Source organism: Pristiophorus japonicus, chromosome 4 (genome assembly GCF_044704955.1).
Source record: "Pristiophorus japonicus isolate sPriJap1 chromosome 4, sPriJap1.hap1, whole genome shotgun sequence".
Classification (NCBI taxonomy): domain Eukaryota; kingdom Metazoa; phylum Chordata; class Chondrichthyes; family Pristiophoridae; genus Pristiophorus; species Pristiophorus japonicus.
Genome location: NC_091980.1, coordinates 251159456 through 251171593, shown reverse-complemented (window position 1 = coordinate 251171593; position 12138 = coordinate 251159456). Strand labels below are relative to the sequence as shown.

The 12138-nt window shown below is 46.4% G+C and overlaps 1 protein-coding gene across 10 annotated transcripts in view; it reads left to right on the top strand.

The window, feature by feature from the left end:
* The window catches only part of tdrd9 (tudor domain containing 9), a 173002-nt gene that overhangs the window by 69643 nt on the left and 91221 nt on the right, over window positions 1–12138 (top strand). For all 10 annotated transcript variants that reach the window (XM_070879282.1, XM_070879279.1, XM_070879278.1 and 7 more), the window contains exons 8-10: window positions 9058–9161; window positions 9335–9384; window positions 10257–10311. In XM_070879282.1, coding sequence (XP_070735383.1) covers window positions 9058–9161; window positions 9335–9384; window positions 10257–10311 — 209 coding nt within the window. The remainder of the gene's footprint in view (window positions 1–9057; window positions 9162–9334; window positions 9385–10256; window positions 10312–12138) is intronic.

Here is a 12138-nt window from a genome sequence, read left to right as displayed (position 1 = left end):
ATACTCCGTTACATTGCTTTATTCGTGACTTAACAGTATAATATGGACTTTAGCAAAACTTTTGATAAGGTTCCACATGGTAGACTGGTCATGAAGGTTAAAGCCCATGGAATACAGGACAAAGTCAAGTTGGATCCAAAATTGGCTTGGAGGAAGGAAGCAAAAGGTAATGATTGATGGATGTTTTTGTGACTGGAAGGATGTCTCCAGTGGGGTTCTGCAGGGCTAAGTACTGGGACTCTTGCTTTTTGTGGTATATATCAACGATTTAGATTTGAGTATAGGGAGTTCCATTAAGAAGTTTACAGACGACACTAAAATTGGTTGTGGTTGATTATGAAGAGGATATCGATCTACTGGTCAGGTGGGCAGAGCAGTGGCCAATGGAATTTAATTCAGAGAAGTGTGAGGTAATGCACTTTGGGAGGGCTAATAAGGAAAGGGTATACAGATTAAGTGTTAGGCCACTTAATAGTGCAGATGAACAAAGGGATCTTGGAGTGCTTGTCCACAGATCCATGAAAGTAGCAGGCTAGGTGGGTAAGAAGGTATACAGAATGCTTACCTTTATTGGCCGAGGCATAGAATATAAGAGCAGGGAGGTTATGCATAAATTGTATAATACTTAGGTTAGGCCACAGCTGGAGTACTGCGTGCAGTTCTGGTCGCCGTATTATAGGAAGGACGTGAGAGGGTGCAGAGGAGATTTACTTGGATGCTGTCTGGAATGGAGAATCTTAGTTATGAGGACAGATTGGATAGGCTGGGTTTGTGAAGGCTGAGAGGAGGTTGAGTGGGGGGCTTCTTTATCCAGAGGGTTATCGGGATCTGGGAACTGTTGCCTGGAAGAGTGGTGGATGCAGAAACCCTCACCACTTTTAAGAGATGGTTGGATGGGCACTTAAAGTGCAGTAACCTGCAGGGTTACAGACCTAGAGCTGGTAATTGGGATTAGACTGGATGACCTTTTGTTGGACGGAGCAGGTATAATGATAAGTACTGCAGGGAATAGAATACGGCCAGGGTGATCTCCTGGACTAGTTTTGATCGCCTGGATGGGTCGAGAAGAATTTTCCCAGATTTTTTTCTCCCTAAATTGGCCTGGGTTTTTATCTGGTTTTTGCCTCCCAGGAGATCACATGGCTCCAGTTGGGGTGGAGTGTAGAATGTTTTAGTATAAGGGGTGTTGCAGTTGTGGTGAGGCAGATTGGTTGGGCTGGGTGCTCTTTGTCTTTCCGTCATTGTTAGGTTTATATGTAACCTTTAGGGCTGCTGACCAAGGGCCGTGTGGCTCTTTGTCGGCCGGCGCGGATACGTTGGGCCGAAATGGCCTCCTTCTGCGCTGTAAATTCCTATGTTTCTATGTTTTGCAGGTTTTTTGTGTCCTCCTCACACATTGCTTTACCTCCCATCTTTGTACCGTCAGCAAACTTGGCTACGTTACACTTGGTCCCTTCATCCAAGTCGTTAATAAAGATTGTAAATAGTTGGGGTTCTATCACTGATCCCTGCAGCACCCACTTGTTACTGATTGCCAACCCGAGAATGAACCATTTATCCCGACTCTCTGTTTTCTGATAGTTCGCCAATCCTCTATCCATGCTAATATCTTACCCCCAACCCCGTGTATTGTGTTCCGAAAACACATGAGACTGCACACAGGGAGGTTAAAGTAACAGTGACCTTGGTCTTTATTGAGACACTCCAGATTGAGGAGCCGGCCTTAGGGGGGCCGGCTTATATACAGTGCTCCCAAGGGATGCGCTCCCTGGTGGCGAAACATGGGAGTGCATGCTTTACAGATACACAACATCACTTCCCCCCGCTCCCCCCCCCCCCCCCCCCCCCCAAGTCAAGGTGAAAACTATTTACAAGGTGAGGCGGTCGGGATCCTTTTTTTCCCTTGTGGACCGCCTCGGTACAAATGTCTGTTCTGGTGTGTTGGCTGTGCCCTTGCTGGGCTGGTGTGTTGTTGGTCCTGCTGGGTGAGCCTAGCCTTGACGGGCTGTGGGCGTGATGGGTTCAATTTCCTGGTCCGGGGTGGTGCCGTTGATCCTTTGGGTGTGTGTTGTGGGCTCGAAAAAGGTGGTGTCCGCTGTGGGTTGTTCAGGGCAGTCTGTGAACTGCAGCCTTGTTTGGTCCAGGTGCTTTCTGCAAATTTGTCCATTGTCAAGTTTGACTACAAACACCCTATTCCCTTCTTTAGCTATCACCGTGTCTGCGATCCACTTGGGACCATGTTCATAGTTTAACACATACACAGGGTCATTCAGATCAATTTCCCGTGACACAGTGGCGCAACCATCGTTTACATTTTATTGCTGCCGCCTGCTCTCTACCTGATCATGCAGGTTGGGGTGAACCAGCGAAGTCTGGTTTTAAGTGTCCTTTTCATGAGCAGCTCAGTCGGGGGCACCCCTGGGAGCAAGTGGGGTCTCGTGCGATAGCTGAACAGTACTTGGGACAGAAGGGTTTGGAGTGAGCCTTCTGTGACTCGTTTAAGGCTCTGTTTAATTGTTTGTGCTGCCTGCTCTGCCTGCCCATTGGAGGCTGGTTTAAACGGGACCGAGGTGACATGTTTGATCCCATTGCGGGTCATGACTGCTTTAAATTCGGCACTGGTGAAACATGGCCTGTTGTCACTGACCAGTATGTCAGGCAGGCCGTTGGTGGCAAACATGGCCCTCAGGCTTTCAATGGTGGCGGTGGCGGTGTTTCCCGACATTATTTCACATTCAATCCATTTTGAAAAAGCATCCACCACCACCAGGAACATTTTACCGAGAAATGGGCCCGCATAGTCGACATGGATCCTCGACCATGGTCTGGAGGGCCAGGACCACAAACTTAGTGGTGCCTCTCTGGACGCGTTGCTCAACTGAGCACACACGCTGCATTGCCGTACACAGGACTCTTAAGTCAGAATTGATACCGGGCTACCACATGTGGGATCTGGCTATCGCTTTCATCATTACTATACCCGGGTGTGTGCTGTGGAGATCAGAGATTAACGTCCCCCTGCCCTTTTTGGGTAGCACTACGCGGTTACCCCACAACAGGCGGTCTGCCTGAATGGACAGCGGTCTGCCTGAATGGACTGGAATGGCTTGATTAGCTCTTGCATTTCAACGGGGATGCTGGCCCAGCTCCCATGCAGTACACGGTTTTTTACTAGGGACAGCAGAGGATCTTGGCTGGTCCAAGTCCTAATCTGGCGGGCCGTGACAGGTGATTTATCATTTTCAAACGCTTCCATGATCATCAACAAGTCTGCGGGCAATGGTAGCCAACTGAGAGCATCCGCACAGTTCTCGGTGCCTGGCCTGTGGCGGATGATATAGTTATACACTGATAGCGCGAGTGCCCACCTTTGTATGCGGGCTGAGGCATTAGTATTTATCTTCTTGTTTTCAGCGAACAGAGATATGTGGGGCTTGTGATCGGTTTCCAGCTCAAATTTGAGGCCAAACAGGTACTGGTGCATTTTCTTTACCCCGAACACACACGCTAATGTCTCTTTCTCAATCATGCTGTAGGCCCTCTTGGCCTTAGACAAGCTTATGGAGGCATAGGCGACAGGTTGCAACTTCCCCGCAACGTTAGCTTGTTGTAATACACACCCGACTCCGTACGATGACGCATCACATGCTAGTACAAGTCTTTTCCACGGGTTATGCAATACAAGCAGTTTGTTGGAGCATAAAATGTTTCTGGCTTTCTTAAAAGCAATTACTTGTTTTTTTTTCCATACCCAGTTCTCACCTTTACGCAATAACACGTAAGGGCTCTAAGAGGGTGCTTAACTCCGTTAGGAAGTTACCAAAATATTTGAGGAGTCCCAGGAACGACCGCAGCTCCGTGACGTTCTGTGGCCTGGGCGCGTTCCTGATGGCCTCTGTCTTGGCGTGTGTGGGCCAAATGCCGTCCGCCGTGATCTTTCTCCCAAAAACTCCACTTCTGTTGCCGTGAAGATGAATTTCGACCTGTTCAGCCGCGATCCAGTCGCTGGAGGACCTCCTCCAGGTTTTGTAGGTGCTCGACGGTGTCCCGACCCGTGACCAATATGTCGTCCTGAAAAACCACCGTGCGTTGTCCTGACTTGAGTAAGCTTTCTATGTTTCTCTGGAAGATCGCTGCAGCTGACCGAATTCCAAACGGGCATCTGTTGTAGATGAACAGTCCCTTGTGCGTGTTGATGCAGGTGAGGCCCTTCGAAGACACCTCCAGCTTCTGCATCATGTAGGCCGAAGTTAGGTCGAGCTTGGTGAATGTCTTGCCTCCTGCCAGCGTCGCAAATAGGTCGTCTGCCTCAGGTAGCGGGTATTGGTCCTGTAGCGAGAAACGATTAATAGTTACTTTAGAATCGCCACAAATCCTGACCGTGCCATCACTTTTGAGTACTGGAACAATCGGGCTGGCCCACTCGCTGAATTCCACTGGGGAGATGATGCCGTCGCGTTGCAGCCTGTCCAGCTCGATTTCCACTCTCTCCCTCATCATGTGAGGTACCGCTCGCGCCTTGTGGTGAATGGGTCGTGCCTCTGGGACCAAGTGGATCCGCACCTTCGCCCCTGAAAAGTTTCCAATGCCTGGCTCAAAAAGGGAAGGAAATTTGTTAAGAACCTGGGTACATGAGGCCTCATCGACATGTGATAGCGCTCGGATGTCATCCAAGTTCCAGTGGATTTTGCCCAGCCAGCTCCTTTCAAGCAGTGTGGGGCCATCCAGAGTGGCAGTTCGTACACCGTGCCCTCGTAGGTGACCTTGACCATGACGCTGCCCAGGACAGTGATGAGCTCTTTGGTGTACATTCTCAGTTTCGTGTGGATGGGGCTCAGGGCTGGTCTGAGTGCCTTGTTGCACCGCCGTCTCTCGAACATCTTTTTACTCATGATGGATTGGCTAGCGCCAGTGTCCAGTTCCATGGCTACGGGTAAGCCATTCCATTTTACATTTAGCATTATAGGTGGACATTTCGTCGAAAATGTGTGCACCCCGTGTACTTCAGCATTTGCCTCCTCTCTGAGGCTTGAAATTGCTTTGTTCCACCGTGGACCGATCTTCCTTTGCAACGTGGTGGTTAGCAGGTTTTGCAGAACTTGCAGCTCGTCTGCAAGCTCGTTGGAGGTGTCCCATTGTTCCACAGCTCTTGCAAACATACCCTTTGAAGCGGCATGAATAGGCTGAATGGAAGCTTCCACAACACCAACAAGGTGTGAATTGCTTTGCATTCATCCTTTGTTGTGGACTGAGAGTCATCTGGGTCACCTGAGGCCTGCTGGCAGTTGCAGACTCGTGGTTTCTGCCCTGTACATTTCTGCTCGCAAACACAGTTCCAGTTAATTTATGAACATTGCTAGCACTTGTGTGCTGAGAGATTTGTTTGGTGTTATCACTGGTGGACACAAACGCCTGTGCAATCGCAATGGCCTTACTGAGGGTCGGTGTCTCTACAGTCAAAAGTTTTCGTAGGATGGTCTCGTGGCCAATGCCCAGTACAAAAAAGTCTCTGAGCATCGGCTCCAGGTAGCCATCAAACTCACATTGTCCTGCAAGTCACCTTTGCTCGGCGACGTAGCTCACCACTCCCTGACCTTCAGATCGCTGGCACGTGTAGAACCGATACCTCGCCGTCAGCACGCTCTCCCTCGGGTTAAGGTGCTCCCGAACCAGTGTACACAGCTCCTCATACGACTTATATGTGGGTTTCATCGGAGCCAGAAGATTCTATAGGTCGGTGCGCCGCAGACCGTGAGGAGGAGTGCTCTCCTTTTTGCAGCGCTTCCTTCTCCATCCAGCTCGTTGGCTACAAAGTACTGGTCTAGCCATTCGACATTGGCTTCCCAGTCCTCACCCTCCAAGAACTTCTCCAGAATGCCCACAGTTGGATTCGTATACTCGTCGCCAGTTATTGTGTTCCTAACACAGATAAGACTGCACACAGGGAGGGTAAAGTAACAGTGACCTCAGTCTTTATTAAGACACTCCAGAGTGAGTAATAGGTCTTAGGGGGCCGGCTATTCTACAGTGCTCCCAAGGGATGCTGGGATCCCTTGGGACTTCAGGGGATGCGCTCCCGGTGCATGCTTTACAGATACACAACACCGTGAACTTTTATCTTGTGCACCTTGTCCAATGCCGTCTGGAAGTCTAAATACACCACATCCACTGGTTCCCCTCTATCCACCCTGTTCGTTACATCCTCAAAGAATATAAGCAAATTTGTCAAACATGACTTCCCCATCATAAATCCATGCTGACTCTGCCTGATCGAATTATGCTTTTCCAAATGTCCTGCTACTGCTTCTTTAATAATGGACTCCAACATCATAGGCATTCCCTCGGAATCGAGGAAGACTTGTTTCCACTCCCAAAGTGAGTTCTTTGATGGCTGAATAGTCTGGTACGAGAGCCACAGACCCCCTTACAGGTGGGACAGACATTCGTCGAGGGAAGGGGTCGGTGGCGCTGGTTTGCCGCGCGCTCCTTCCGCTGCCTGCGCTTGGCCTCTTCATGTGCTTTGCGTTGGGACTCAAAGAGCTCGACGCCCTCCCGGATGTACTTTCTCCACCTCGGCCGGTCTTCGGCCAGAGTCTCCCAGGTGTCTGGTGATGTCGCACTTTACCAGGGAGACTTTGAGGGTGTCCTTATAACGTTTCCGCTGTCCTCCTTTGGCTCATTTACCATGAAGGAGCTCCGCATAAAGCATTTGCTTGGGGAGTCTCGTATCTGGCATACGAACTATGTGGCCTGCCCAGCGAAGCTGATCAAGTGTGGTCAGTGCTTCAGTACTGGGGATGCTAGCCTGGTCGAGGACACGGATGTTGGTGCGCCTGTCCTCCCAAGAGATTTGCAGGATCTTGCGGAGACATTGTTGATGATATATCTCCAGCAACTTGAGGTGCTTTCTATACATCGTTCATGCCTCAGATCCATACAGGAGAGCGGGTATTATTTTCCCAACCACAGATGTTAGGCTAATTGGTCTATAGTTTCCTGCTTTTTGTTTGCCTCCTTATTTAAATAGGGACATTACATTTTCAGTTTTCTAATCTGCTGGGACCTCCCCAGCATCCAGGGAATTTCGGTAAGTTACAACCAATGCATTGACTATCCCTGACGCTACTTCTCAAGACCCTAGGATGCAAACCATCAGGTGCAGGGGATTTATCTGCCATTCGTCCCATTATCTTACTGAGTGCCACCTCCATTGTGATTATGTTAAGTTTCTACCCCCCCCGGCCTCCTATAGCCCCATGACTATCCACTTTTGGGATATTTTTAGTGTCCTCTACCATAAAGACTGATGCAAAGTATTTGTTCAGAGTTTCTGCCATGTTCCCCATTACTAATTCCCCGGTCTCGTCATCTAAGGGACCAATATTTACTTTAGCCACTCTTTTTTCCTTTTTATATACCTGTTGAAACTCTTGCTATCTGTTTTTATATTTCGTGCTAGTTTACTTTCATAAGTCTCTCTTCCCTTTAATCATTTTTTTAGTCATTCTTTGCTGGCTTTTAAAAGCTTCCCAATCTTCTGTCCTCCCAGTAGTTGTGGCCACTTTATATGCCCTCGTTTTTAATTGGATACCATCCTTTATTTCTTTAGTGGAGAGGTTAGATTGGGAATTAAAGCAGCTGTAAATACAAGATCACACTTCCGTGCAGAATTGAGATATTCAACATAGCATCAGTCGAGATGCGTTTTTTTAACCTCTTCCAATGTAGAGGAGATTGCATTGTAAGCAGTGACTACACTGTACCAGATTGAAGGAAGTTCATAAATTGCTGTCTCTCTCAGGAGTGGTGGTGCGGAAGGTGAGGATGAGGGAGACCTTTTTGTTAGAGGGAATAGGTTGAGAGCAGGGCCTATAATATGAAGTGTGGATGGTCAGCTCTGTTTACCACAGCTTAGGGGAAATGTCAGTTGAGGAAAAAGGATTTCAGAAGTTTGAGCAGGAAAATGAGTCCTGAAAACAGTCAGTACGAGGGAGAAAGGATGAAAGCTTTAGTAGAAGTGCAATGGGAAGGAGCATAATTCAGACAGATCTGGGAATCTATGTGGGCTTGTAATCGACATTTATGGGACGCCCATGACCAGAGATGGACAGTAATAAAGGGAGGAATCGAGTGGACTATGAACTATTGTAATCTGTTTTTAAAAAAAAACATAATTATGGTTGTCATTTGGGATCTTGGCCATGGTGGCAGTTGGGGATCTACAATTAACCTTGGTGGCCTTGGGATAGGAAGGGAAAAAATCAGCAAGCGTTCCTGCTCCGGATCACTATCTATTGAGCCCTTGCAACATGCTCATATGTCGATATCTGGTGAGGAGAGGATCAGGCTTTGGTTTGATGCCTCCTTTTGTCAAATGTTCAGATTCATAAATAAATAATAGCCATTTAAATGAGAGACATCTGTGCCATATTCTGACGTAGCATTGATTTCTCAAACAGTAGAAAATTAAGGAAACTAAAACTTTAAGTACATTTATTGCTGTTAAATATAGTTCAGCATTCGAGTTGTGCATTTTGAGGTGGTACAGTAACATAGTGGTTACGTTACTCGATAATCTGGACAAATAACCCAGAGAACATGATCCCACCATGGCGGTTTGTGAATTTGAATTCAGTTTTTTTTTTACATCTGCAAATAAAATCTTGGATCAGTAAAAGTGACCATTGAAGGTGTTGGATTGTCATTAAAAACCCAACTGGTTAATTAATGTCCTTTTAGGGAAGGAAACTTGCCGTCCTTACCTGATTTGCCCGAAATGTGACTCCAGTCCCACACCAATGTGATTAACTGTTAACTCCCCTTTGAAGTGGCATAGCAAGCCACTCGGATGCATCAAACTGCTACAAACTGCATCTGTTCAAGAAAACCACCACCACCTTTTCAAGGGAAATGAGAAATGGGCAATAAATACTAGCTTTGCCAGCAATGCCCACATCACAAGAATGTATTTTTTAAAAAAAAAGTTACCTTGCATTGTTTTGATACTCACTCCGTTCTGAGATGTGGAATTATAATCCTTCTACTTATAATTCCTAGGTTGCACCTTCATTTTCGAATGAACCAAAAATCCTGCCTGAAGTCTATAACATAGCAGAAACTCTGATTCTCTACTTTGATGAGCTAGAAAGTAAAGAAAAGGGGTGAGTGACGAGCAAGACATGTAATTTTAATTTGAAGTACTTGAGCTGCTGCAATATTTAGGATGACTATGCATGTTTATCCACAAATGTATTAATTATGCATGTCATTACAAGATCAATTGCCGAAGCAAATCCTAATACCAAGTATGTTAACTTGCCTTTAATTTTAATAGATCAACAGGAATAAGCTTGAACCGTGGCAGTGTGTTGGTATTTTTGCCAGGTAAAGTTTAGAAAATGTTTAAATATTAAAATGTTGTAAATGAGTGAGTGACTCAGATGTTATCTACCATCTCTCCATGACCAGGGTACCAAGCATGCTTCAGTTACAAATGTTCAGCTCCTTGAAGTCGTAATTTCAACCAAACTACACTGGTGAAGCTGGTTAGCAACATTGGTAGAAGAGTTTGTGTTCAATAAAGCCTTACTTTGGAGGCTGTGGAGAAAACCCATCTCTTGCTTCTCAACTCAGTCCAACTCAAAACCACACAGACCAGGATGAGGATGGATTACTCAATGCTAGACTCTGCTCTTTAACATCAGGGCAATGTGGCTTGGCTGCTGCTCTTCTGATCAGAGCTGAATCACATCGAGTTAGTGCTTGGCTAGACCTCTATTTTTTCCAGAGTATGAGGTGCTATGCTGCACCTCAGCATTTTTTTATCAACCAAAAATGTTTGCATGCAGTATTTGAGATGCTTTCCCTTGTGAATGTGGGTAATGCAGACTTGCCCTTAATTGCCTTACCAGGATAGCTGTAGCATGCACGAGAAAATTGCAGATTTCTCTGATTCCCTGGTGTAATTTTTCTATGTTTTTGTGTGTTAATAATTGGGAAAATCAAATTTGTGATGAATGTTATTACAAATGTCTTTGTCTCCACCCTGTGAAACATTCTAAGGTTTCAAAAAAAAAGCTGCAGACTACTTTGCATATTCAAAATAATGTTTAGTTTTTGCTTTCTTGTGCAGGAAAGTGAAGAGTGCAATATATTTGAAATTAGAATGTACATTTTCTTAAGAATCCACATTCATGCATTCTCTCTTCCTACCACTTTCCCTCTTTCTTTTCACCTCTATCCTACCCTCTCTTTAGGCCTGGCCGAAATAAATCACCTGCATATGGTCCTCACCTCTATGGTTCAGAAGAGGTAAGGAATTGTTATTGTGGTTGAATTTCTGCTTAATGCATGCAACAGGGTGGGAAAACAGTTGACTGCTTTTGGTCACGCCTACTGGTCTCTCTCGTTGGCTCAGCATTCGTTTTCCGCACGTCTCTAAGGCAGCTAGGGAAGTTTTTGCTGCATTAAAGGCGCGATATAAATGCAAGTTTTTTACGCAGTGAGTGGTTAGGATCTGGAATTCACTGCCTGAAAGGGTGGTGGAGGTAGATTCAATTGTGGCTTTCAAAAGGGAATAAGAACAACATAAGAACATAAGAAATAGGAACAGGAATAGACCATATGGCCTCTCGAGCCTGCTCCACCATTCAATAAGTTCATGGCTGATCTGATCATGGACTCAGCTTCACTTCCGTGCCTGCTCCCCAAAACCGCTTCTCCCCTTACCGTTTAAGAAACTACCTATTTCTGTCTTAAATTTATTCAATGTCCCAGCTTCCACAGCTCTCTGAGGCAGCGAATTCCACAGATTTACAATCCTCAGAAGAAATTTTTCCTCATCTCAGTTTTAAATGGGCGGCCCCTTATTCTAAGATCATGCCCTCTAGTTCTAGTCTCCCCCATCAGTGGAAACATCCTCTCTCTATCCACCTTGTCAAGCCCCGTCATAATCTTTATACGTTTCGATAAGATCACCTCTCATTCTTCTGAATTCCAATGAATAGAGGCCTAAACTACTCGACCTTTCCTCAGAAGTCAAATCCCTCAACTCCGGAATCAACCTAGTGAACCTTCTCTGAACTGCCTCCAAAGCAAATATATCCTTTTGTAAATATGGAAACCAAAACTGCACGCAGTATTCCAGGTATGGCCTCACCAATACCTTGTATAGCTGTAGCAAGACTTCCCTGCTTTTATACTCCATCCTCTTTGCAATAAAGGCCAAGAAAGCATTGAATAAGTACCTGAACGAAAAACATTTACAGGGCTATGGGGAAAGGGCGGGGGAGTGGGACTAGCTGAAGTGCTCTTGAAAAGAGTCAGCACAGGCTTGATGGACCGAATGGCCTCCTTTTATGCTGCAACCATTCTATGGGCCCAAGTTTCCACAGGATAAAAAACGGGCGCCCCTCCGAGCTGGGTGCGCGTTTTTCACGCCTAAAACGGCGCCAGAAAAAAACCGCGCTATTCTCGAGCGCTTTGCAGCTCCTTGTCTGTTTGGCGCGGCGCCCAGGGGGGGCGGAGCCTACACTCGCGCCGATTTTGTAAGTGGGAGGGGGCGGGTACTATTTAAATTAGTTTTTTTCCTGCCGGCAACGCTGCGCGTGCGCGTTGGAGCGTTCGCGCATGCTCAGTGTGAAAAAAACATTGGCACTCGGCCATTTTTGTAGTTCTTTGTAGCTGTTTAATTTTTGAACATTTTTTAATAAAACCACATTGCCATCAGCACTGAGGCTTCCCTTCTCACTGTCTCCTTCCCCTCCCTCCCCTGCGCGGCAACAAGCCGCTGTCTCCTTCCCCTCCCTCCCCTGCGCGGCAACAAGCCGCTGTCTCCTACCCCTCCCTCCCCTGCGCGGCAACAAACGACGGTTTCCTTCGAACGATGGCTGAAGCACTTTCACACAGGGAGGAAGATGGTTTATTTAATCTTTTCTTTGCTTATAAATGTTTATTCAGGTTGGATTTATTTGTATAATATTTGTAGAAGTATAAATAAGGATTGATTGTAGAATTTAATGAGTTCCCTTCCCCCCCCCCACCTCATTCTGGACGCCTAATTTGTAACCTGCGACTGATTTTTTAATGTGTAGAACAGGTTTTTTCAGTTCTACAAAAATCTTCACTTCATTCTACTTT